The sequence below is a fragment of the Heliangelus exortis genome, chromosome 4 (genome assembly GCF_036169615.1).
Source record: "Heliangelus exortis chromosome 4, bHelExo1.hap1, whole genome shotgun sequence".
Classification (NCBI taxonomy): domain Eukaryota; kingdom Metazoa; phylum Chordata; class Aves; order Apodiformes; family Trochilidae; genus Heliangelus; species Heliangelus exortis.
In genome coordinates, this window is record NC_092425.1 from 29,680,357 (window position 1) to 29,708,193 (window position 27,837).

Genomic DNA, 27,837 nt, shown 5'->3' on the forward strand with positions numbered 1-27,837 from the left:
CGGCGCCCCGCCGCGCCGGGGCTCTGCCGTGCCAGAGAGACGAGCCGCGGCGGCGGCAGACACAGCCCCGGAGCGGGGCCGCGGCGGGCCGGGGGAGGCGGCGGAGGAGGATGGAGGAGGAGATGCAGACGGCGGAGGAGGGGCCCAGCACCCCCAAAATCTACAAGCAGCGGGGCCCCTACAGCGTCCTGAAGACCTTCCCCGGGAAGCGAGCGGCGCTGGCCAAGCGCTACGAGAGACCCACCATGGTGGAGGTGCCCCGCGGGCGCGGAGCGGGGCAGCCCTTCCCGCACGCCGCAGCCGAGCCGCTGCCCTACGCGCCGCACGGCCCCTTCCCCAACGGGCCCGCCCGCCCCGCCGCCGCCCCCGGCGCTGCCCAGGGCCACCCCCGCCCTCCTCCGCCGCCGGCCCCCAGCTCCTCGGGCCGCTACGGCCCCTGCCCGGCGGTGGCGGGGGGCGGCGGCGCGGAGCTGAGCGCAGGTACCCGCAACTCCTATCCTCCGCCGCGCAACTTCGCGGGGCACTTTGCAGCAGGCGGGAGCGGGATGGGGGTTGCGGGCTCCCCCCCCTCCACACCTCCCAGCACCCCTTTCCCGAGGGGCTGGCATAGGGCTCCCCTTCACGCCCCCCTTCCCTCCCCTTCGAGTCCCCCCCTCGGGGATAGCGTCGGCAGCGCCCCGGGGATGAGCGCTGAGGGGACGGGGTGAGCGGCTGTGGCCGACCGTCGGTCGGGCGTCGCTGAAGTTCCCGGGGGCGGGCGGGGTCGTCGTCGGGAGCGGGGCAGCTGCCCGGCCGGCATCACCCCGGTGGCGACGGGGTTGGGGGGGATGGGAGTCGTCCCCGCCGCCGTCGGTGCTGTGCCGACGGCCGCTCCCGGCTTGGCGGGGCGAGCGGCCGCCGGGCGGTTCGCACCTGCGGGAGCGGCGGCGCCGTCTGCGGGGCGGGGGTAGGGGACAGCCCCGGGCCGGCCGCTCCCTGCCTTGGGGGCCAGGGAGGAAGACGGGTAGGCAGGGGCTGGCTGACGAAGCGAGATGCTGGGAACGGAGAGGTTGCTGTTGGAGAGGCGGTTGTGGTTTTAACAGAAAGAAAATAGATCGGCTGCTTGCCCGCACCGTTTTCATAAAATGCAGCGAGGAACAGGAGACGAGATTTTTTTTTTTTTAATTTTTATTATTATTATTATTCTTTAAAGGTGTAAGATACTGAGATGCTGAACGCGTATCTTTCTTCTAGTGATGGCTTGGAGTTAAAAACCACGTAGATCTTGATATGCAACCTAAATTTGGCATCAGGAAATGGGAAATTGCATCTTTAAGCAGAGTACAATCAAAAATGAATTACAATAAATCCTATATAATTGCATAGGTCATTCTCTTTAATGAGATTTTATTAACCTGACTGTCAAGCTTTTGAGTCAGGCAGATATTTTATCTTCTTCAACTGATAAAAGTGTCAGCTATAAACCACCATATAAATATTCATAAATCTACACATCTGTGGCAGCCTATCAGCATCATTCTTTTGGACATTAAAAGCATTCTAATTACTTTCTGTCTAGCAGAGCTGAAATGCTGCCTGTTATAGTATGTGCTTGGCAGGCATGATTGCTTTTGTTTGCCATCACAAATAGCAGCATCCTATTTTATATACTGATGGTCCAGAATATATTCAGGGTTTGACTGAGCAGGATGAATATTATGAAGCACCATCTGGTTTTGATAACATCGGGTATATTAACTCATCTGTTAATTTTTGACACATCATTGATTTATTTATTTAGAAAAATTGGATCCTGTTTTAGTATGTTGCTGTTTGCCTTTGTAACAAATGTGGTGACATTTCCTTACTAAACAGAGATATGCTAGTTAATAGGATATATGGCTATGTTTCAATGCCTGTCTTTGCTCAGAAGCAGCCGTGTACTGGATGAATTTATCATGTCTTGTTACAAATAATCCAAGTACTTTACTAAAAAAGTTTAATACTTGAATAGATTAGACAGAAAATTCACAGCTCTGATGCATAGTTCCATGATGTGTAGCAGGTTATCTTTTCTTTTTCTTGAAACAACTTCTTATTTGAAATGCCCAAATGGTGGTAGTTTGGTATTTTGGGGGTCCCACAATCAAAACACTGCTGATGAATGTGACACCTACATTTCTTTACAGAAGCAGATTATGCCATGGAAAACATTCAGCTGTCTGGCAGATGATACACGAGGCCATATTCACAGCAAAGCCCTCTGGGCTTTGATGCACAGAAGTTTGGACTTTCTCCTCCTCTAGGTTGTACTAGCCAGGCACTAGAGCAGGCTTCAAAGTTTGTAGTTGATTCAATCCTGTGCTGAAATAAAAAATAAAGATAGTTAAGGAAGTGCTGTTTGTGCACTGAAGTTCTGTGAAGCCCTTGTCCCATCACCCCCACATCCAGGCTTTACTTACCCAACATACCCTTCTCTCAGATAAGAGCTAAGTACCAAGCAAAACAGGAAAAAAACCAAATCACAGACTACAGTGTACAGAAGTGAGATTTTGTAGAAGTTGTTACCAGAGCTGCTAAAGCAAAAGGCAAGGCTTAGACCTCCTGGGTATTGTTGTCCCTGAGGAATGGGTGCTTTGCTGAGCTATGCATCTATCATCCTTGGTTAGAGATGGAGAAACACCAGGCACCTTGTATTGGAGGAGCCATAATACCAGCAAGCTGACCAGGAGCTGCTGAGGGTGAGCAGGTTGGGACCTTGGGGCTGTATATATGTGAAGCATTTCCATCCTGTTGTCCAGCACCTTGAAATTCTCCTAACAGATGTGTGTCAGGTTAGTAGCTCAGGCTGCCACTGGGGTTTTGCTCCCGGGGGGCAGAAGCCTTTTTGTCTGCTCCATGCATGGATGCTCTGTGCTTTGTCCAATGGTGTCCAATTGTGTCTGTGGGTTCCCTCAGGAGCAGCAAAGGGCACAGGGCTGGGCCCTTTCCAGAACACATCTTAGCCAGAGGTTCATCTCCTGAGTGATGGGTGTTGTGGGGAAGGAAGGATCCTTCCCCTAGCAGGTATCCATCCATATGCAGGTCTAATGAGATGTTCTCCACGAGCCAGGCAGTCACCACCCATGGCTTGCACAGTTTCCCCACTTAGCTCAGCTGCAGCACTTGGCTTATGTGAGTGAAGGAGTGAAGAGCTGTAGATGGCAGTTTTGTAGGAACACCCATTTCATAACTTCAGAGATTCCCCTCTGTCTGCTGATGCATCTTGGCTCATGCAGGCAACAGTGAGCAAACTAAACAGTACAAGACCATTCCTGGGATGTCTGGGATGTTGCACTAGCAACTTAGACACTTAATGCAGTTGATTCTTAATCTTCATGCATGATGTTTCTGACCCCTTTGGATTCAGATCACTGAGTTTGCTTTTGATGGTGAGCATCTTAAACAGCCACAACTAAGGATGCTTTTGTATTTTTTAAGATCTCCAAATGGTTAGAGCTCTTGCCAAGAGTGAATGGTTTCTTCCTCAGTCCCTGTCTATGAGGCTACCTGGCCTCCAGGCTCCCAAAGAATTGCAGGAAGAGGGGTCAGTGGAAAGAGAAAAAGGTGTTCTCCAGCCTGCACCATGGTAAGGAAAGGCTGAACTTGAGATCCCAGCTTCTAGGGAAAGATCCCTCTGGGGAAATGTCATCTTACAATGAGAAATGTGATTTGCATTGTAACACAAGCTTTCTCCTCATTGATGGTGGTTACTCTGACCACTGCTGCTGCAGACTAAGCCATGAAAACAGATGAACTCAAGGCACCAGCAGATACCAGTTTTCTCCTGCAAAATGTTTATTCCTCATTAGTCTACTCAGATTATTTTCCTGGTATGGAAACAATGTGTATCTTTGTCTTGTATCATAATATCATAGCCCACCAAAGAAACTCCTTTTCCTTAGGAACACATGAGGCAGATCTTGCAGTATGCCTTAAAGTTTAAGGTGGGCTTTCATGGAAACCAAAGAGCAAAGCTATCTTAGAGGTGTTACTCCAGTGCCAACAACTTGACATGTTTAACACAGCTGGTTAATGAAGCTGTGTCATGGCAGGAAAAAAATTTTAAAGGGAACAAAGGTGATGAACATTTTTTTAGCCTTAACTGAGATGTTGAGAACCCTCATCTGGAAGTGGATGTATCATATCAATACTGAAATGGATAAGCATTTCTAACTTTCATCAACTGGACTGTCTCAGTGGTCTTTATGCCAAGTGCCCAAGAAGGCATGGCTCAGCCATGGGGAGTGTCAAATGCTCTCAGTTTGTTATCCAACAATAGATATTTACAGCAGTATTAATATCTAAAAACTTAATGACAAAGTCTATGTGCAGGGACAATCATTTAGGGGGTACAGAGCTGCTGCCCTGGGATCTAAATCAATAATAATATAATAATTGAACAAATCAAGAAATAAAAATCATGAAGTGAGAGGACAGATCAGTGCAAGGTGAGGAGTGAGATGACTGAAAGGAACCTGGGCTTTTGAGTCTTGCTGAAAATTACCTATAAATATATTCCCTGCAGGAGAGAATGTGTAATATTCAGACCCATTCAATAGTTACAAAGATTACTTTTTAAACCAGCTGCCCAAGATTACAAAGAAAACTATGGAAGAGCCATGACCAAATCTGAAGCCATTGAGACCCAACACAATGCCTTATTAATAAAGCTGTGTGGTGTAAGTATTGAAAAGATCCTCAGATGTAGGAAAACTTGTTACACCTGCCAGTTTTTCCAGACGTCTTTTCTGATACATCTATGTAAGACATCAGGTTGAATTTCAGAAGTTTGCTCTTAATAAACCCCTGGTTTTAGTCTGGCAGTTGGATAGCTGTGAAGCCCAATGGTTCAGCATCAATGAGAAAAGGATGTAAAGATGAGTGCTATATCCAGGTGTTGGTATCTGGTATCTTCTGGTTGCTTGCACTCTCAAATAATCTAGTTAGGAATACTTTGGCAATTTCATCCTGTTGTATTAGCACTTCATGGGCCTGATTCAGCATATATACCTTCAGGCAAAAGTCTAGTTAAAGTCAATAGTATTAAGACTAAAGACTGTGGGGTCTGAGACAGTAGAATTACATGGTTGGTGAGCATTGTAATAAGAAAAAGGAATATCACAATCAGACTTTAATAAACTCTTTACAGTGTTTTGGTCCAGAGCAGTCATTTCAATAGAAACTTCCTTTTCTAGAAAATACATACATTACATTAGCTGAGTTGAGAATCAGTGGTTATTCAGTAGTAATCACATGAAAACAACTTTTTGTCATTTCTTAGTGATTAAACACTGCACAGGGCTTGTGTTATAATTACAGTCAGTCTGTAAAAGCTGAAATCCCAATATCTATAATATACTACATGGGCAACATTTGTTTTTAATTTTTCTCCATCACAAGAAATAACCATAGTTACCATTCTCATTTAGGTTTGTTCAGACTGTGAGTATGTGTACCATTACTGGTGCAGAAGTTACTTCCAAGTGGTACCCGCTTCAGCACAGAGCCAGATGTTTCCAGAATGTCTGCTGAGAGCATCTCTTGCTGTTGCTGCCCGGTGATATCCACAAAAAAGCATTTCAAAATAGCCCTGCCTTGCCTTGACTTTTGTTTTTGTATCTTCCAGTATAGGTTGAAGTTAAGAAAAAAAAGAGTAATAGCTGCTATTGTGTCTTTGTAGTAGATCTGATACTGAACTGAAGATTAAATCAATATTGTCATTTCTATATAAAATTTCAGTTAAGTTTTAAACCATTATCACAGCGAATGTACCTAATGCACACAGTGTTACAGCAAAACTAATTTAGCTTTACTGATGTTAGTGTGTATTACAGCATTCTTCAGAACTGGCATTTGAAACATCATGGGGTTTTTTGCCATATTTTAGGAGAAACCATATATTAGTATAACATGTCTTATACTAATCTAATCCCTTTTTGGTTGTTTCATTCATATTTTGTCCCATTGCAACAAGGATATGCAAAGAATAAGTAACTGTTTTGTCAACAGGGACCATAATGATTAAAAAACAAACAGTAAATATGACTTCAGGTCTGGAATCGGATTATAGGATTAAAATGAATGAAAACTGTAGTAGGATTGCAAAGTTCCAATCAATATCATCTTGTAATAATTTTAAAGGGAAAATGTGAGAAGTAAAGAAATAAGGCAAAGAATGCACAACTTGAGGGCTTTAATGATGGCTTAGTTTCTTGGTTTTCTTCTGGTTTATCAGTAGGTCCCAGCTAGAAAGCATCAGTGCTACCAGGATTCCGTTCTCTTCATTTATATTACATCTGCTGTGCTGTATTATTTTGCACTTGCATCATAAAGATTAAAGACATCTGGCCTTAGGTTAAGGCAGTAAAATGGAAAGACAGGCAGGAGGTACCAAGGCTACAGAGCCCCTGACACCTCACCAGCACCCACTTGCAAAGGGAGCAGCAGTGCTTGTCCATTTCTGCCCTTTTGAGTTTGTAGTGGGGACAGAGGACATTGCTTAACATTTTGGATCAAAGATGTATTGGAGATACCTGTCCTGCTTCAGCTGAGCCCATCTGCTCTTCAGCATATGATTGCAAGAATGCTTTAAGTGGTCCTGGGGCCATCTCAGTTCTTCACATGGGCTCTTGGCCCTTGGCAGCCTCATAGCCCAGCATTGTACCTGTTCTTCTTACAGGTAATTCCTTAGGAGATCTCATGGGTTTTGTGCTGGGGAGATGACCTCAGGCTGCATTCAGACTGAAGGTATTTGTGTGCTGCTTCAGCCTTGCCCTCTTTGCAGACATCTGGAGGATGGTAAAAGCAAAGTAGCATTCTTTTCCATGTTCTTCAGGCCAGCTGTGCTAACCTCAGTGAGAAGGAGATTTTTCTCCAGAAGGTGTTATCTTCTGCATCATGGAGAAGTACCACAAGAAGTGCCCCCTCATTAATCTGAATGTTTCTGTTCTTTACATGTTATCTGTGTGATGAGGCCATGGTTTCACCACTAGTGATGAAGTTAAGATTAATGAACATCTGGAGTGCTTAGCCTCATGCATCTATAACAGGTTGCCTTTTCAAAAGTAAATGCATTTGTGTCTTTCTAAAAGTCAAGTCTGCCTGAGAAGTGCTCTCCAAAATTGGCAGCTTATACCTACCAGTCTTTTTTTTTTTCATTATTTTCATCTCATGTGAAATATTACTTACATCTTTTTAGACACCTCGAGTAACTCGGCTGTGAATAAGCTAAAAATATTTTAAAGGCATTATTTTTATTTGGGAACCTAACAGGTCATACTATAAATGTCTTGGTCATTTTCCATCTGGATCCAAGAACAGGTAGAGCAGCTTGAGCTACATACATAGAGTGTTGCCCCCAGAGATGTGGCATTAGAGGCAAGGCTGACCAGGTGCACTGTGGCATCTTTGTTCTACTTCCAGAGCTGAGCTTCTGCCTCCAGGAACTTGTGCAACCCTATGTAGAGTTTCCTGATTATGTCCAGAGCTGCTTGAAGAACTCTGCAGTGCTCTCCACTGTGTGATACTGTGTGATACAACATAAACTCATAGGTCTGCAGAACAGAAAAATATTCCTTCTCTGACCAGAGGAGCTTGATGTTGTACATTTGGTGCCTCGCCTTGGTATAAGAACAGGGTTTTGTGCTTGTCACTCTTGAGTTGTACTTGGACGTATCCGGAGTCTAAAGCAAAAGGAACAGAAGCAAAGTCCACAGAACTGGGAATGAGTTTCCCATGTGCAATGTCAAACAAGTGCAGCAAAGATGAAAGGAAGACAAAACAAAGCTTGGAAGCCTTGTTGGAGAGAGGCAGGGCATAGGATGGAGATGAAGAGCAAAGGCCTGCAAATACATACAGGCAACTCCCAGCAGCAGTTTGAAACAGGCTTCTAGGGAAGTGCTTACTTGAACTGTTACTTGTAGCAAAATGGCTGGAATTTGTATTTTCTTCCCCATTTTCCTGTCTTAATCCCTCTGGAAGAAGATGGCAGTAAGCAGTGACTATCATCACAATGCATTTCTGATTAACAGCAAGGGCATGAGGGCACTCTCAAAATAGAAGCATAGTCAGGATTGTTTTAAATCATAGTGTTGCAGAAGTATTAAAGGAGAAGCCATAATTTTGGTGTGTTCAGAAATAAAATGCATGCTACTGTAAACAGTTGTGTTCATTTATCTAGCTGCTGCTGCCTGGCATAACCTTTTGCTTTAGGTTTCTGTGATTCATCTTTTCTTTTGTTGCAGAGAGTCGAATGATTCTGGATGCCTTTGCCCAACAATGCAGCCGGGTTCTAAGTCTCTTAAATTGTGGTGGAAAACTACTGGACAACAATCACTCTCAGTCCATGATTTCTTGTATAAAGCAGGAAAACCCAAATTATAGTGAAAGACAAGAGCAATGTCAGCTTGGGAAAATGGTCCATAGTCAGACATCAGACATTTTAGACATAGAGATGCAGTATATGCAAAAGAAACAACAAACCTCAGCCTTTCTGAGAGTTTTTACTGATTCTCTTCAAAACTATTTGCTTTCTGGGAGCTTTCCTTCTCAGAACACCTCATCAGTAAATGATTTTAGCCATTTGGCAGATATGGATCCACTTTCAAACTCTCCAGTACACACTTTAGGTGGATGGACATCTCCAGCAACATCTGAATCTCATGGTCACCCATCATCTTCTACACTTCCAGAGGAGGAAGAGGAGGAAGAGGAAGAAGGTTACTGCCCTCGGTGTCAAGAACTAGAGCAGGAGGTAATTTCATTGCAACAAGAAAATGAGGAACTTCGTAGAAAATTGGAGAGCATTCCAGGTAAATAATCTGTCATTTAATATTGTCAATCTGTGATAAAAATATTTTGGGTAATAGTTTAAATTCTACTAATTTTTTAAGGTTGTCATCATAGTAATCAAACATTGGAATTTGTCTCCAACCAAAATTCCTATAGCTGTGTCCACTGAAAAATTACCTGCTTGTACTCATATATACGAATCTTGAGTCCTAGGCCTAGTGAGCTGTGTTCAGTTTGGGATTTACTTGTAATCCCAAATTTCAGACATCAAGTGGTTTGCCACAGTAATGTCAAATGTGGATTTTTAAAACCTAATTATCTATCTTGCTCTTTAAGTGACACTGTTGCTTATAAACCTAATTCCCATTTGGGGCTCCATTTTTTGGTTGCTTAAAGAAACCATACAAAGTTACATCCATGCTTTTAAGTGGAACAGATTTGGCTTTCACCTTTGATAGTATCTTTTAAATTGCTGTTCTCAGTGACAAGCATAAATACATCTCCAATTCACCTTCAAATAAAACCTGGAAAAAAGAAAAAAAAAAAAAAGTTGACAAAAAGTTCTTCAGTTCAGCAATACCTAGTAGCCACTGGGAGTAAGACAGCAGACAGGAAAAAAAAACAAACCAAAAAAAAAGCCCCATCTAATAGAAACTTCCTCTGTGAAAAACTTCTTTTGCTACTTTAAACTTAGACATTCTCACTGTTGAGGTGCACCAAGATACTTGAAGAGTGATACTGGATAAGAACACAGTATCTTGGACCCTTATCCTCTAAACTTTAGGAACAAGTACACCTCAAATAATAATACTTAGTGCAATTAGGAGTTTAGCAAGGAAAATAAGTATACAACATGCTTTTGGCATGTATAAAAGCTAGAGAGCTGCACCTTTGCTAGTTTTGAGGTACTTAGGGTAGATCCACGCAAGGTTAATTGAACTAATCCCTAAATGACAGAAAAAGACTGATAATTTAGCATTGGCTGCAAAAATGAAAATACCTCAAAGCTGGTAACTATGTAGAAAGGAAGAAAGTAGCAACCAACTGGTGCCCTGGTAAACAGTTCCAAAATCTGAGCAAAAACCAAACAGCAATCTTCAGCATTCTTCTCCCCAGCTGTTAGTGATGTATTCTGCATTATTTGTACTACATTGTGGTTTCCTTTTGTTCATTGGTCTCTAGGGGTACCAGCAAATCTCATAAGCAGCATTGTTCAGTGTACAGAAAACCCAAAATTTTTACTACTTCCCTCCCAAAATCTGTGGAGTAACTGTAACTCATGCAGTCTCACTGGATTCCGTAGGGGTTTGTACATCATGTGGAAACACTGACAAAGGGAGTTGTGTGGACTTCAGCTCCTGCTGAGTCCTAGTCCCAGTCCCTGGATGAAGCTACTTAGAGATTGAAAACTGGACTAATTTCCATTTTAGATAAACCAAGTAAACAGAGCTGTTTACAACTCCTAACATGCATTGAGTGCTCCTTTGCAGTTCTTTTCTCCCCTTCTTTACAATTTGGGCACTGGAAATACATGCAATGTGTTTTATCTGCCTGAGCAAAGGTGAATAGTCTTTGTTCCTGGCCATAGTTGCCCTGGTCATTTGGCCACTGGTCATGCAGCTGATCTGCCCATTCTGAGCACCTTGGTTCCAAGACATACGTACTTTGTATTTGGCTGTGTTCATTAACTATGTGATCCAGATTGCTTCAACTGCTTTGCTGGCCCCCTTTTTGCTGGTTCACCAGTTTCCGTATCATCCAGAATTAACTTTTGTTTTGATCGTTTCTAAATTAGCTTTGTGATCCTGGCTAGAAATGTTGAATGGTATTGAGCCTGCTGTCACTCCCTGTCAAGCCTTGCATGAAACACATCTCTTCGTGATGATTCCCCCAATGACAAATACTTGAGATGTCAGTAGCAGGTTCTTAGTCCGTGTACTCTCCAGTCTACTGATGTTGTGTGTTGCTGCTTTTGCAATCAGATAATTCGTGGTAGTAAGTTAAATGCCCTTCAGGAGTCTAGATATATTACTTCTGTTCAAGCCCACTATTTCAAGCAAGCCTGTAATCTCATCAAAGAATGACAATCAAGTTAGTCTGACAAGATCCACTTTCTGTAAGACAGTTGTGACTGGCATTAATTATATTCATATTCTTTAGTTCTTAAGTCAATTGGATCCCATTGTGATTTCCTGTGTTTTGCTAGGATTAATGTCGGGCTAAGCAGCCAGTATTTACCTGGGTCATCACAGTTACCCTTCCTCTCCCTTTAGAAGAGAGATAAACATACATAAGCATAGTCATTTTCCACCCCCAGGAGTAATGAAACATCTTGCTAACAGCATATTGAAGGAAGCAGGCAAACAAAAAATAAATGTGAAAGGACACAGGACTTCATCAGCTAGCATGAAATCATCATCTTATGCATCTGCTGCAGTTTGGGTGATGTATAGAGACATGTTTAGAGTGACCCATGTGTATGGGGGAGTGTTAAGAGCTGCAGAAGAAGCCCTCAGGTTTTGCTATGTGGTCTCAGAGGTCTCAGCTCCCCAGGCCATCCCGCAGCCACCACTGAGCACAACTGACCGAAAATGAGCTTAAAGGCATTATCTAATTATTTTTGTCTCCTGCCACGAGGCTGCCATGCTGTCCCCTCTAGCTGCTGTCAGACCAGAGTTTTTTGGAACCGTGTTTCTTCCACTCACCCTTGGGGTAGCTGGGCTGGAGCTGCCTGGTGAGGCTGGCCAGGGACCATGCACTCTGCCTTCCTCTTGGGTGCTGAGGCTCCCACTTAGCATTCCTGTCAACAGAAGATAAAAGCACCAACCCCTCCCTTCTGCTCCATAACCACCTATGAATCATTTTATCCTTTTCCTGAAATACTTTGCTTTTTTTTTTTTTTTTTTTTTTTTTTTTGACTTCCATATGCAAAAGCCCTTTTAAAATCCATGAGAGTTTGCAATCTAAAAATAGTTACTGCTGTACATCTCTGCCTCTAGCTCTGCAAAGCACCATTTGCATGGCTCACAAAGAGACTACCGGGAAGAAGAGTGTTTTCTCAGCAGATGTAAAGGCAATGACTTTTTTTTTTTTTTTAATTAACATTACAGAAGACATACTATTCTGTAGCTTTTGGACACAGAAAACAAGATTTTTCAGTTTTCAGAATTCTGTGCTTTTGTTGCAAAAGCTCTCCAGTACTGTAGGATCTTTTTTTCCATAGTCTAACATCACTCTTGGGCAGGTAATCATTGTAGAAAAATGATTACATGGGTAAAATATTGCTTATGTTCTGCTTGTTGGTTTTGAGTTTTTTCTTAAAAAGTACCCATTTGGTTGGACTGAAACAAGAAAAAAATCATAATTCAGTGCTTTGGTTTTGGAGAAATGTGACTTCCTGCAACTTGGGCAGTTTTCCCCAATATTTTTTTTTTTAGTTAAAAACATTAACTGAACATTTTTGCTTTCCAGTTTGACTGAAAAGAAGAGAAACATTTTAATTCATTGTGTTACTTTGCCTTTTAAAAAAAAAAAAACAAAGATTAGATAATTCCTGAAAGGAGTTTGGCAAAATTATCATTGTCTCTTTAGGGATTTGAGACTGTCAAGAACAGAGCAAAGTAATCCATCTATACAAGGAGAAAAGTGCCTCCTAATCTCTTTCCTCTGTATAAAAATTACTGGTTCTGTGATACATTCCCAATAGTAAAATTAAAGACTTATTTGTGAAACTGCATGTAAGACCTGGATTTAGACTATCCAATATATCAGGATATTAAGCAGTTCTCCAGTATTGTCAATGTGACTCACTCATAGTTTTGGGCCTAAAAGAAAGAAATTGTTTCCAGGTGGTTAAAGTAAAGGCCAGAGTTTGCCTTTGGGGGTTTGCCTATTGGTGTTCCTGGCTTTGCTGCATGGTATCAGGCAAACCAGCATGAAAATAGTCAAAAGGTATAAGTAAGTAAGATGAAGAAGTGTGTGATACGTATGGTAATTATTCTTACCGTCTTAGCCTGGCAGCAAAAAATATTCTGGTAAACAGCAAGAGAATGGGGCTGGAAAACCCCCTCAAATGTGGAGAGGTGATGACCTATAGAGACAGCACTTGTGGTAGCTGAGAGTAGCCAAAGCAAAGCAGGATTTGCAGGTAGAGTTAATACCAATGTGACTGAAAAAGTCAGACAAGTTTTCCAGGAGGTTTTGTGTGCCCAAGGCTTGACTTTTCCCTAACTCTATTGGGTGATCTAATAAAAGATACTACTTTCCCCTACAAATCCTGTCTCCTTTATAGTTTCAGAGCATCGCATTTCCAAAGAGCCTACCACAGCCACCGTGCAGATAAAGCAGCCATCAAGGGTTGTGACGAACACTTTTTCATGTCCCCTTTCTTGATGTTCACATTTAACCACTTCTTTGGTTTCCCTTGATGTTCTGGATGTTTTGGTCTGATCTCTGGCCTCGTTCTGCTGTTCAGCTTCAAAGCCAGAAGTTACTCGGGGAAGAGAGAGCCTCGAGCACGGTCACCCCGTGTTTGGCATAAGAACCTCTTTGAATTTGCAGCACAGATTTGCTGGCAGCTTGGGGGTGCCAGCTTAGTTTGCTAAACCAGCCCTAGTACAAAAACTTACAGAAACACTTAACTGTTGCAGACTAGGGCTTCATTAATTTTTTTTTCCACTCTTACAGGTAAAAAAGCTTTGAGAATTTGGGGAGGGCAGGTTTCTTTGCCTACCCTGGGGAGCAAGAGCTTGTGGGCGTTTTGTGGAGGGCTGCAGTTCAGCCCAGCAAAGCTGAACTGCCCAGTCTGAGTTTCAGATTGTGTTTTGAAGGTCAGGAGTTGGCATTTTAGTGACACAAAGTGCTCTCCCTGATCACCTGGGGCTCCTTGGTTTCCCTGTTACTTATCAGCAGTATAAACGTTTAGAGGGGCTTACGGGGAACATCCCTGTCCTGAAGATTTCATGGGTGAAAGGGAGGACAGGACAAGCTACCTTCTTTAAGTAGAAGGAAAGTGAGGGAGCAGAAAGCAAAGTACAAGCCACATTTAATCCCTTAAATTAGAGACTCAGAGCTGCCTTGGTTTGTCTGTTTTCTTCTGTTGTTTAGGCAGAGGTATACATCCTAGGGGTGCATGGAGAGGGCAAAATCCTTCTTTCTGGAGGAAATATTTTTGCAAAAGAAAATCAAAATAAATACAATTGCTTTTCAGAGCCAGATTAACATAAGTAAAATAGTTTTCCACTCGACCTGGAAAACACAACTGAGGGAATTTAAAAGGTACAGGATATTTGCTATAATTTTTTCTTCCTTCTCTGCTTCTGGCAGGTACAAGAGGTCAGTTTAGACAATCTAACATCCTTCTGCATGTAATGTCAGTTTTTCTGCTTGCTTCTCTTATTAAAAATGAGTGCTAGTTTTATTTTACCATATAATTACAAACATTCAAATTTGTAGGGTCTTGAGCACCAAGATCAGTTCCTCTTTACTAACCCCATCTCTTCTTGCCCCCCACTCTTTTTTCCAGCTCATTGCACCCCAACAACTTTCCTTCACAGCCTGTCCATGCAGCGTTCACTGGCTTTCAGCTGACTATTGAAATAAATGAGCGTATGAGCTAAAATGATCCAAGTCGTGTTATACTGCACAACTTGTCCAAATTCAGACAGAGAAGGCATCTCTGTTAACGTTTTAAGAAATTCACAGTGCCATCTAGTTCATCAGCAGGTTCCCTATCATTTGTTACATCTTTTTGACAGTCGAGTATCAATTTAGAAATGCCCTGCAATGGACTCGGAGTGAAGCATCACTCAAGGTCAAGCAAAGGAGGATGCATTGCAGTGCTGATCCAGCCCTAACTAACAGCTGCCAGCCTCAGCAGGCTGGGTGTAGATGTGCACCCTTCCCAGTTGTTCTCCTGGCTGGGGAATCAGAAGTAAATGGCTTTGAGTGCTAGGGGATTCATCTTCTGCTTTGCAAAGCACCAGGAGGAATACTACCTGGTGCTGGCTGCAGAGCACAAAATCTCATTAATGAGCAGAATAACCAAATTCCTTACTGACTGCTCATGGGGGCAGAGGCCACTCTGGGGATGAACCATCCCTTCTTGCAAGGGTTATCTGATGGATGACTCGGTAGAGGTTAGAAATATACCTTATTTTTGTTGGAGATTGTCTTATTTACAGCAAGACCAACTGTCTCTTTGTAGCACTGTGCGTTGGCAAAATAAACAGCCTGGAGTGTATTACACTGGAGGCCACGTTTTGGGGAGGATAAATGAGCACTCTTGTTGTGATGGATACCAATATAAGTGATGTGGCCCAGTAACATTTATAATGAGCAAAAACCCAGCCCAGACCAATAATAGAGATGTTTCTGGTACTTTCACTAAAAAAGCTAAAGCTTAAAAAAAAATAGAAAAAAAGTGTGTGTGATAATTGGAAAACTTCGAAAGCATGTTGTTGAAAGCCCCAGAAGACTACCTAAGAGGAAAAGTTTCATGCTGTTTACAAACCAACCAGCTTAGAGGGAAAGAGAAGGAACAGTGAGAAGCATAACAAGTGGAGAAAAGGGGAAGCTGATGGTGATAAGTAAAAAGCAGAGGTGAGGATATGTGAAAAAAATAATTATTTTCCAGAGCATCTAGGGAGCTCTATGGAGGGGACATTCTTTCCCTGGTGAACTGAAGGAAAAATACTGAGTCTTAATAAAAGTATGAGTCCATTACCAGATGGAGATAGTAAGTTTCGTCAGTAATACTGAACTGCTCATTGACTATTTTTGTTCTGGTGCTCACGAGGACTAAAATGATGCAATCTACCATATAATGGTGATGGTAAGCAGGTAGAAATGTTTTCTTTTTCCACTGAAACTCTGCATCATAGCACAAATTCAACAGCAGCTTCAGGTGGAAGGAACCTCAGCTTTCTCCCACAGATCCCTCCCATGTCAGCACAACTGAAGAGCTTGTTAGTCAGTGCCAGAATTGCCAGCCTTTTTAGAACTGATAAAGAGATGCTGATTCCAGCCCAGGCTGTAAGACAGAGTAGTTCAAGAGCAGAGTTGGGAGTCCCTTTTTAAGAGACTGGTATTGCCAGGAGAGCTACAACAGAGGCTGCTGAGAGCATTAACTGCTTGGGCTCATCAGCTTTTCATCCCTGAGTGCACATCAACATGTTACCAAAAGCATTAAGCAGCTGCTACCACAGTGTGATGCTTTAAGAATCATGAGATTTGGCCAAATCAGTTCTCGAACTAGAACAAAAATGCAGGTGGACAAAGACGACTGTAACTATGTTTTTCTATATGTTTTGGAATATTTGAGATGCTCCAGAAGACTGAAAGATGAAAACACATTACAATTATTTTTTTAAAAGGACACTTGAGATGTCCCAGATGACTGTAGGCTTGTTGGCCTGATCCTGAGCCCAGACAAACTAATTGCACAGCTGATGCTGGCTTCAATTAATAGAGTACTAAAAGAGAATAATGAGTTAGTACCAGGGAATATCTTGCCAGACTATGGTTTTGCTGAGATTAAAAATTTGTTTGATGAGCGCATTGCAGGTCCTTAGGATGTTATATATTCCAAAAAGTGCTTTTAGAAGTATTTGTATTTAGGAAATTGACATAATGCAGATGAATTTGTGGCGTGATTCTTGGTGAAACCTTTGACAGCCTCTGTTTTGAATATCACTATCAGTGAAAGAAAGCACAGAGTCGTTGCTCACAGCTTGCAAGTGGTGCAGAGGTAGCAGTGAGTGAGGCAGGTGAGAGGCAGCAGCCTCAGCCAAGCAGGGCTCAGCTTTACCAGGTGTTGAGGCACAGAGAGCATCAGCTCTGCGTGGTTACAGCCACAAGGAGATGGACACTGAGAAAGGCTTCTGGAGCACACAGTGGCTGAGTATTGATGCACCAAGTGGCCAGAAGGGACGGTGTGGGACAGGGAGTGCAGGGACTCAGCTTTTGGCTGTAGCCATGAGCCAAAGGTAGAATCTGCATCAGGGGAATGATGGCTGAAGTTGTTGTACTGTTTACCCCCTGATGCTGTCTGGTGTGAAAAGGATTTAGCCTGGGGAGCTGCTGCACTTTGTGGCAGGTCAGACTGAGAGATCACACCATGGCTTTTGTCATCAGCACAGTCAGTGGCCACCACGCTGTTCAACTGTTAATTAGAAATTAGGATACTCCACAGACAAAGCTGTGACAAGCTATGCTGAAGAAGCACTTGTTACAGCATACAGTGCCTAGAATGACAATGAAGTCTTAAAACTTGGATCAATAAACAACAAAGACCTGCCACCTCTTACTCTTGTCCTGCTTAGTCCCTGCTTTGCATCTTAGCGTCTTCCCCAGCATGTTAAGTGGCCTGTAGCACCTCCTCCTTGCCCTTTACCTCCAGGAAAGATCCTGCTCTTTTAACTTGCTACGTGCCAAGTTGCTTTACTACTTCCAGGGTCTTTTCTGAGTCACTGGCACTTTCAGAAAGTAAAGGTTGTGAAAACTTCTTCCTAATGGGGAGGAAAATTATTGCCTCCTGACAGGCCTTTTACTAAATCATAACAAGCAATCATTATTTCAACATTAGCATCTTTCCTGTGGTTACAGTAGGCACAGATCCCTGTTGGTGTTGTAAGTGATAGTGGATATGTTCATAAGCATGCAGAGGATCCCCTCTTGGGGTTGTGGTCTTGTTAACTCTCTAGAGACCACATCAAAGTCAGAGAAATACAAAATAAATAAGCTAGTAGGTTTAAATGATTTTTTTTCTACTCACAGTTAGGAGCCGCAGGCTCTTACAAAGTTACGTTTGCTGCAGGGTTTGAAGGAAGCAGTTCCTCTTATCTCTTTGCAAAAAGAATATATGCAGAGCCATAAGAGGGACACAGAGGCAAAACAGAAGCTTTGACTTTCAGCTTCACACTGTCCTCTGTGTGAGTTCCTGTAGGCTTTGCAGGTAGCATCTGGTGTTTGAATGGCTGAGGTTGTACCAAGAGCAGACAGTGTGATGTAAGGTGGCTTTGCAAGTCAAACACTCAGAGTCCTCCAGTCACAAGAATGATTACAAATTCATTCAGTTTTGTGCTTGAAAAAGTACTGCTCTTATGCAAATAGAAGTAAGCTTCATAAGCTTCAGCCAACTTTTAGTACTTCCATATTTCTCACCAACAATGAGAAAACACTTTATCAATGGAATACAGTTAAAATAGAGCTGTACTTCATCTACTGGGGATGTAACAGGTTAAATAGTTTCCTGTTGTCTTCTTGCTCCCATCCCTTTGGAAGAACATAGGTATATACATCTTTGGATAACCTGCAGTGAAATTACTTATTGTGGGTAAAATACCATCCCCCTGTGAGATCAGCTCTTAAAAACTAGAAAAATTTTGATGCATTATATTCTGTTCCCTTTCAGGCCCCACATTGTTCTACATAATTAGAGGTAATAGTAAAAAGTTTGTCTGAGAGCCTTCAGGTCATCACCACAGACTTTTGCTAATAGAGATAACCAGAAAACCAAGTACAAACTTCACAGGCTGTTCTGAGCACAGCTCCCATGGTGGGGACAAAAGGAGTCTAAAGTTTCCAGGTACTGCTGATGCTTCAGCAGCTGTGTCCTCAGTGGGCTTGCTAAATGAAAAGCAACACATTAGACAGGGCAGGAAAAGGATATTTCACAACTACCTTTGATTTCTCCAGTCTCATCCAGCTCTCCTCCAAGGATCAGGTATCTTTCCAGCAGTTGTACAACCACCCATCATAGCCTCTTCCATCCTCACTGTCACCTCACAGGTGATCCAGGATCTCATAGGAGATGCTGGTTAAGTGCAGTAACTTCCACCCGAGTGGGAGGTTTTGCAGACCTTGTCACAGGGTTCCTGATGCTGCTTGGGACTACCAGCCTTCAGGATTCTCTTTCTTGGACATCTGCTTAATCAGAGAGTAACCTGTACATGTGTGTTCCTAGTTGAAGATTAATTTTTGATGCGCCAGCCATCAAACACACACAGAGTGTAAAAAAAGGGCTGCAAAATACTATCTTAAGCATCAGCCAAACACATGAAGAAAAAAAATATGTCTTTTGTTTTCCCCACATGTGCTTTCCTATATATAAAAACAGGGGGTAGAAAGCCAAATCCTTTTTTTGCCACACCTGCTTACAAGTATCCAGTATGCTAAAATGTTGCCTGTGGTTATTTTTCTCCTATATTCCATGTAAGAACGTGTATTGAGTTTTTTGATTGCTGCTCTGTGCTAAATACACAGCTCATTACAGGGAGGACATTGAGAATGTGTTATTGAGACTATGAAGCTTGACTGCCCTTCTGACTTTTTCATAGTTGAAACATTTTCTAAAACTATCTGGTGATACTTAAAAGGGCGCTTTTTTTTTTTTTTTTTTTTTTTTTTTTTTTTTTTTTTGTCTAAAAAAAAAGTAGCAGCATCCTGTCTCTCCTGCTCCTGTGGCAATGTCACTGCACAGCAGCTACACTGTGGGCACCCTGCCCTGGGCTAGCAGTGAGCAGTGAAGCCACTGGGAAAATAACACAGGTACAAGCCATGAGAAGTGCTGACTTCTGCCTAACCCAGAGGCTCCTAACTTCCCATGGCAAAGAGGGATTTATCAAATGAAAGGGGAGAAAATGCACTGCTGGGTTGTCTTTACAGAAAAGTTATCATGTGGTGAAATGACAGGAGTTTGTTATTCATAGCAGGCACTTTGCATGACTTCTGTATGTGGACTGTTGGATCTAATACCACTTAGCCATTCATAAAGAATTAATTTTGCACAAACTAAGGTGTTCTGCACCCTGCCTACCTGTACCAGGGCATAGTTGCTGCTGCTCAGTGTCAGTGCCCAGGAAAGGATGAAAAATACCTGTAAATCTTACCCAGACAGTGATGTCAGTGCTTGATTTTAGGTTGCCAGTTTAAGACAAAGCCCAAAATGCTACATTTTTTCAGTTCTAAAGACTGAATGCTAAGAAATAATAAAATAAAATTGAAACATTGAAATATTTTTTTCTGAATTTTTAGCTGCAGCTAAGGTTATCCCTGATTATTTACAAAAGCAGCCCATACAAAATGTGAGTGGTAAGATACCTTAAAAATAATGCTTAGTTAGTGTTGCACAAGTCAGTTATAACGTTGGATTAATATCTGTTTAATTCTCCTATGACATTTGAGGCTCAGGAGAAAAGCCCTGTATCTCAAAAATACTCCAGAATTAATCAGGGATGTGGCAGCATCTGTTTAAGAGAGACCTGTAATTGAATCATCCCTAATTAACCTATTGCCTCAACAGAAGGGAATAGGATGTTGCTACCACTACTGAAATGGTTTAGAGTGATGAGAATGGAAAGGGGGAGGATGAGGGAAAGAGAAATAAAACAATTTGCCTAACACCTAGTTTTATAACAAATTTGGGAGGAGTAAGGGAAAAGAAATTAAAGTGTATGAATCATTAAATCTGTTCAGTATAGTTAATCAGACTGTACTTTCAAAAACGTTTGAGTGTATTTACATGTTAATCAGTGCATGATTTAGGTCCAAGAAATGTTTTCTCCTTTGTATGGTTTGGGTTGTTTACAGCATTTACACATTTTTTTTTCTTATTTTAATTTCTACTGACCTAATTTGTATTTGTAGTAATTATAATTTCAAACTAGGAAAAAAAGCCTTTGAAAACTAGTGGGCAGAAAATAAAAGCAATGTCAGAGACCTCAGCATGGGAAATAAAACATCCGTTGTGTATTTTTTTGAATGAAATGACTGCACAAATCAAACTGAGAAGTATTTTCTATTTGAAATAAATCTCACAGATGTACAAAACAGATCCCGAGGAACTCTGCTTGATTTAATATTGTTGTTCTATTTTGTGCTAGATAGCTAATATACAGTAATTGCCATTTGTTTCATGCAGTGCCCTGCCAGACTGTTTTAGATTATTTGAAGACTGTACTGCAGCATCACAACCAGCTTATGGTGCCACAGCCAGCAGACCATCCGACTGAGGTAGTATGCTGTGAAGACCAGATACATCTCTTTGTGTTTTACAGTTCATTGAAACCATGTAGGCAAATCAATCAGTAGGCACTGGAAGAACATAGTAGTAAAAAATGTGTAAATGTGTTATTAAACTGTCATTTTTAAGTACAGGAATCCCCCAAATGCAGGAGACTCCTCACTAGTATGTTCTAGGCTGACTTTACTGAGCAGCACCTAACCCCCTCCATCGGCACCAGCCTTACTGCCTTGCTGTGGGTAATTTTTCTCCCACTTTTCTTCAGAAACATCACTTAGGACATAGAATTCAAGCTAGGGTTAGCCTGCTGAAAACTGCAGCTGGGTGAAGGTCGGTGGCTGTCTGTGCAGAGGGGCTACAGCCTGTGCTGGGGTGAGAGTACCCACCTGTCCTGTGTACCGACACCCATGTGCCTGTGTGCAGGATCAGTGTAGCTCTAATGCAGCTCTCAGGTGGTTAATGCTGGAATAATGTTTATAATGTTTCCCAAATATAGACTTCTGCAAGTCTTTGGAGTGGTCTTACTTTTCAGAAGGTGTCTCAAACAAATTGTTCAGTCTTGACAGTTTTAGACTTGATACCTGGTCAGGGGATTTTAGTAATTATGATCTGTTTAAAAGTGCTGCAATGAAAAAGCAGGAAATTGAAGTTCTCTTCTCTAGAAGGTAGATGTATAGATTTATCCATGCTGTAACTCACATTAATTTTGCTCCAGGGTTTTTACTATCCAGGTTTGTAAAAATGCAGTGTCTTTGTTAGGACTTTCCTAGTGTAGACTGTCTGTATTTGAGGCTCTTGCTATGTCTGCTTTTCTCTCTGTACTGTATACATGTCACTACATATTATTCACAGAAACAAAATCAGAAGAGGAAAGGCTTAAGTCTCATTTGACCTCCGTTTGCACATGAATTATCTGTAGTGCAAGATTCACATAGTCCAGCTTACCATAGTTTCACTGAAGCAAGATATGCATCACTTTGCTCCTCCATTCAGTTTTATCCCATACAAATAGATACATACATAGATACATATATATTTATATATATCATTAGCTGTTATCACTGAAATATATCCCAAGGATTAATTTTCCTTTTTTTAATGATCTTTTGCCTCACTAAAATTTTCAAACACTGTAAAAAATGAGGCTGTTCTGTAATGTCCCACATGGAATAACTTGTCATGATGTGACAGAATTTTTTATTCAATTAAACACATAGATGCTACTCTTTTATTTATAAGTTTAATCATGTACAAATACAAGCATGAATGCATTTGTACATTGGTTCTTCCTTTGGGATCTGCTTATTTCATTTCTGGAAGGTTTTCTGTTTGTTTTAGCTTAATGACTGCTGGACACACCAAACTGCATCATGTGTTTACCAAGAATCTTTTCCCCAGGTGTGCTTTACTTTCAGAGGATGCGATGGAATTGTATCTGTAGCAAGACCCCTGTAACTGTTTAACAGAACAGTGTAGTGGGACCAGGCAAGTAAAATGCAAACTATAGAGAGTTGGACTGTAGGTAAAGGGTTTTTCTCTTGGATATTACAAAGTAGGGTTTACAAGCCAAATGTTTGAGATGTTTTGGAGAAAGAATAGAGGCCCAGCAGACAAAGTGTGTTTCTTCGTTTGGTGTTTTGGCTTCCTTTGCAGAGTTCTGGCTTTGCCTGTAGCTGCCTTTGCTAGCAGTTTGCACCAAGCCAGCAAGGTTTGCACCAAGGTGAACAAGTGGCAGAAAGTCACACAGGCCGAGTTCTCCATGAAGTTGACCCCATTGTGGAAGGTGGTGGTGGTACTGTAAATAATACCAGCAGATTCTCCAAGGACCTGCTCACCATGGTCCACTAAATAAAACCTTCCACACATATATCAAACTTGCAAAAAAAATTAAAAGCAAATACCTGAAGAAAAACTTCAAAGATGCTCCCAAGCTGTCTCCCAGGGTGCTGTAAGTCTATGAAAGAAGACAAGGCTAGTCCTTAAAATAGTTTTCAGACATCAAAGATCTGAAAGTGAGGAGGAGAACTCTGCAACAGTCGACCACCTCTACTGAGAATCAGACCCTTGTTTCTCTAGCTCAGTCTGAGCTCTGATCTAAGCTGGAGGCCACACAAAGCTTTTACTAATTGGGCCTCCAGATTTATGTGTTTTAATAAAGAGGTGTAGTCGTAAAAAATGAGTCCTTAGGAGGCTGCAGTTTGGGGGTTTTGTGTATTTTAGTTATTTACAGAACCATCTTATATTAACTGGGTAATCCTGAACAACAGCATTTTATGGGCAACAGGGATTAAATACAATTTAGTTGCAATTGATGAAACAAGGCTTATACATGAAGGTGGATTACAGGAACCCCCATAATTAATCCTACAGTGTTCATTTAATGTTGGGATATTGAAGCACACAAATTACGAAGGTTAAAAGCAAAATTTCTTTCAAGCTGACATGGTAGCATTTCTGTAAAGCTATAATTTGAATTAATACAGTAATCATTAATAATAATGAAGCTTTTAGTTTTTATAGTTCCTTTATTTATTTTCCTTATATTTTTCACAGTAACATAACTGCTGTCAAGTTTCAGATGTATTCTACAGAGGTAATAAATATATTATAAAAACAGACCAAAAGAGTCACCTCTGAAGTAAACTGTCAGCTGCGATGAAGCAATCTATTTGATCATACTCTTCAAAGACCCTTTTTATGCATTTTAACAGATTAAGGAGAAAGATTTTACTTAAATATTATACCCAGTCACTGCTCTTTAACTCTTTTTAACCTGTTTGTTAGAGTGGAAATTATCAGTAGCCAGCTCACAAAACATGTTCCTTGTACTTCACCAAATTTGAGTTCTAGAAAATGGAAATGTAATTTTAAAAGTACTCATTCTCAGTAAGAGCCATTACGTGTTTGCTTCAGGATTTGTTTGGCTGTCAGTATCACAGCCAGTTAAAAAGCTTTTTTTTTATTGCAACTGACATCTTTACTTATTTGCCTTGTAAAATAAGCAATGGAAATATTTTGCTTTTTCAGGGGAGCAAGCAGTTGCTGAACAACTACCCTGTCTACATCACTAGTAAACAGTGGGATGAGGCTGTAAATTCCTCCAAGAAAGACGGACGCCGGCTGCTCCGCTATCTCATCAGATTTGTTTTCACAACCGATGAGCTTAAGTACTCATGCGGCCTTGGAAAAAGGAAAAGGTCAGTGCAGTCAGGAGAGACAGGTCCTGAAAGACGTCCTCTGGATCCAGTAAAAGTAACATGTCTCAGAGGTACTGCATCTTTTCGCTCAGTGTCCACCATATGTGATCTCATTTCACCACATTGGCTCTGGCTCAGTAGAAGCATTTGGCTGACAGTTGCAGAACTAGAAGGGGTTTCACAGGCAGGTGACAAGCAACCAGAAACCCTCTGCTTTTATGTTTTTTTAAACATACATACATATACATATGTATGTATTGTGTGTGTGTTTTGGGGTGTTTTTTTTAAATGGGAAAAAGCAGGGCTGCATATATAAGAGAGGGGACACATACAAGGGCACATGGCACTGATACACTTGAAACAGCAAAAAAGGAAACAGCAGCCAATCCTAATTGCATTCCTTAATAAAAACTAAGAGGACATTCTTTAATGCTGTTATACAACAGAAATTACAAAAGGGATTTTTTAATGAGGATATGGTCCTCAAGGCCACAGAGCATCATGGATGTTTAACAGCTGAGATTTAGAATAGGTCTGAAATTTCTTTAAGAACATGTGTGGGTTAAATACATACTAAATCTATGCAAATGCATTCAAGGATTTAAGTCTTTTTTTTGAAGTGCTGATACAATGTTGACTGGAAAAAAAAAAAAAAAACAAAACATAGGGAACAACTTTCTCCCCATGTTTAACCTGAAAATGAAGGGGAGTTTTGAAAACATTTCTCAATGTCAGAGAGTGAAGCTGTGGTCCAGATTGAGAAGGATTGTCTCTTGAGGCAGTTCATACTTCAGTTCTCTAAAATTGTTTGGAAAGTCTGGTACTGGACTTCATAACAAAACTACAAAATAGGACCTTTTAAAGCCCAATTAAAACCATTTTTGCAATACCAGCATCTTCATTTTATAAATGCATAGGCTTATCATTTCCTTAACCCATAGTTAATTTTTTAGTATTCCGTGAGCACATACACAAAATCTTGAACTGACTTCAAGAATGTTTTACTAATCAATACAGTGTAAAAGGCTGCATTTTGGGCAGCCAGTGATAAAAGTATATTTAGTCATTCAACTGGAGTCCAAAGTGGTTATATTCATGACATGGAGCCTCCCTTCTAGGGCAGAAGAATTCAACAAGACCAAATAGTTAAGACTTACAGTTGGGGTACATTGATGTAACCAGCTAATGAACTCAGATTTACATACAGCCAAATCAGGCAAAGAAGCTCTTTTTTTTACTACAAAGGAACTTGTTAACCTCTTACATGATACTTTACCAGACCTAATGATCTATCAGAGGTTAATAGAAGGGCAAATCATTGCACACTGTGCTGCACAGAGGTCTGGAGCAAGATTCAGGGTTGTAGAAGTTCTCCTAGAAACTGAAGACCAAACAAAAGTGCATTAACCATTTACTAAATGGCTTTAAATTTTACTCAGTGATTTATGCACAAGCAGAGTGTTAATAGCCTCTTCTTCTCCTTTCTTCCCCCTGCTTCCCACTAAGACTAGCAGTAAATCCACCTATAGATGGACTTTAGCTTATGGCCACATTCCTTTCTGGGCTCCTGAACCTACAGAACATGTGGAGCCCTCCTTGGGAGAAAGAAAAAGGCCAATTTCCTTAATTTTCATAGTCTTGAAGAGGAAGCAAAAATATTCAGTATCTAAAGAACCAGTTAAAGCAGAGTAGGCAACTCTCCCTTTGGTGCATGGGTGGGTACATGACAGCTTTCACTGGTACCAACAGTTGCCCACTGGCTCCTACCTATTTTCAAGCCAAGGTAACAAGTGTCTGACTAATTCTCAGTATGTCCAATTATGCCTTCCTACTGCAGCAGGGAGTACAAACTGCTTCACTCTCTGCATTGGAGTAGTTTAAACATCTATAAACATTTTTAATACATTTCTACAATTGACTGACATCTGGGACCAGCTCTAAAACAGCCTGGCATCTTCAATTATAGCATTACTCCTTTTTGCAGTATCATTTCTCCAAGAAACACACTAGTCTGTGGAGCCCCACGTGGACATAACTAGGTAGGAATTATTGTTGCCTCTGTGCCTTTTCAGGGAAATGAATTTAAAACAGATAGCTATCACTTTTGCAGACACACTACTGGAGGGGCTATGAAAAAATCACATCCTAATTGTCCAAGAGATGAGATACCTTGCAGGCCTGGAAACTCATGTAAAAGCACAGCATTCCCTTGTCTCAAGATGTGGTGACAGTAATGAAGTTACCTTACACCACATACAGTGCTGTTGGCTTGTCAACAGTAGAAAACAGGATTTAAAAATATCCTGAGACTCACAATACAACATGAGGAAATGAATAATGCTATGGGAAAAATAAGAAGCTCAGTTGCTGCAAGAGGTATAGTATATCTAATAAGGTGCCAGTATAATAAGCCAGTATATCTAATAAGGTGCCCTCACATTTAAAATTGTATTTGGACATTTCAAAGTCCAAACAGACTAATTTGAGCTATGTCTAGCAGTTACAGCTCCAGAATTGGTAAGGTGCCTTCTGCAAGTTTAGTATATTGCATGTCAAAGAATCTCAAAAAGAAATAATTAAAAATGTAATCATCACATACAAGTCTCTGTCTTTGGAAGCAGCAGCTATTTAAATAACCAAATTGCACGCGGAACAATTAATTTTCTCCTGCATTTAGAACTATCATCACAAGGCCCCCCCAAATTAGCCCTCTCATCTATTTCTAAGCTCAATTTAGTCTCTTAAAAATGGCTATCTGATTCAGGACGGTGGGAAGAGCAGGATTTAAATGGAAGGTGTTCCAAAGAGAAAGAAGCACCAAACCGAGATAATGGGAGTGACATTTCCAAGCAGGCTGTGGCTGGTGCAGCCTGCAGGTGTTGAAGCAGCCAGCAGAGGGAGAGCACAAAGATCGGGGAGAGTAATCCTCTTAAGGTACAAATACACAAGTTTCAAATGAAATACAGCCCGGTTCATGCTAACTTTCACACGTGTTGCACACACTGAATTACAGCCATCGCTTTGAATTAGTTCTTTTCTTTTCCACAAGAAGGGATTTTGTATCCAGATCCAACATGGCACGTAGTTAGCTGAGGTATAACATACACTGCACATGAAGAAACACAATAAAGCAATAAAATAGGTCCAAGTGGCATTATCATGGCATCCCCCATAAGGCTTTACATCTGCTTAAGTAGTGCAGCAATTCCCCCTTTCTTATTTCTCATGAGCTTTTAGTGCCTGGGCGGTAATGGATGCTACAAAGACAAGTTGTTTGTTTTGTTTTTTTTTTTATCCTTGCATGTTTTCCTGCAGAGTTCATTAGGATGCATTGCACTTCCAACCCAGACTGGTGGATGCCATCCGAAGAGCAAATAAACAAGGTATTCAGTGATGCTGTAGGACATGCTCGTCAAGGGCGTGCGGTGGGGACTTTCCTTCACAATGGGAACTCGTATTATGAAGGGACTGACCATCCAGGATCACAGGATGAAGTCTTCAATAGAGGTATTCAAGATGGATCTGGTGATTGATGGCAGTGAGAAGAACCTCATACAACCGTAGCAACCACTTAATTTAGGAGAGACTACTTGTTAAACATACTTACATACTTATTTAAGAGTCCAAAGCATGTTTGAATACATACTGCATACATTTCAGATCCACCATCCTACCATGTCCCAGGTAACAGAAAGAAATCCATCTCAAGAGCTGCTCTATGGGACTTCTCAGTGCCTATTATTTGCAAATCCCTCATAGCACCCTCACTCGAAGGATATTCATAGTTCATTTCATCTAGTTCTAGAG

At 41.4% G+C, this 27,837-nt stretch overlaps 1 protein-coding gene across 3 annotated transcripts; it reads left to right on the forward strand.

Moving 5' to 3' along the window:
• Positions 1-27,837, forward strand: BEND4 (BEN domain containing 4). Of its 3 annotated transcripts, none has more exons than XM_071743651.1 (5): positions 1-480; positions 8,265-8,831; positions 20,732-20,823; positions 23,861-24,101; positions 27,346-27,837. In XM_071743651.1, the coding sequence occupies exons 1-5, from the start codon at positions 111-113 to the stop codon at positions 27,561-27,563; spliced, it is 1,488 nt and encodes a 495-aa protein (XP_071599752.1). In that variant the 5' UTR covers positions 1-110; the 3' UTR covers positions 27,564-27,837. The 3 variants fall into 3 exon arrangements, with proteins under 3 accessions (XP_071599752.1, XP_071599753.1, XP_071599751.1); XM_071743652.1 differs by having other exon boundaries at positions 23,861-24,030; positions 27,346-27,461; XM_071743650.1 differs by lacking the exon at positions 27,346-27,837 and having other exon boundaries at positions 23,861-24,495.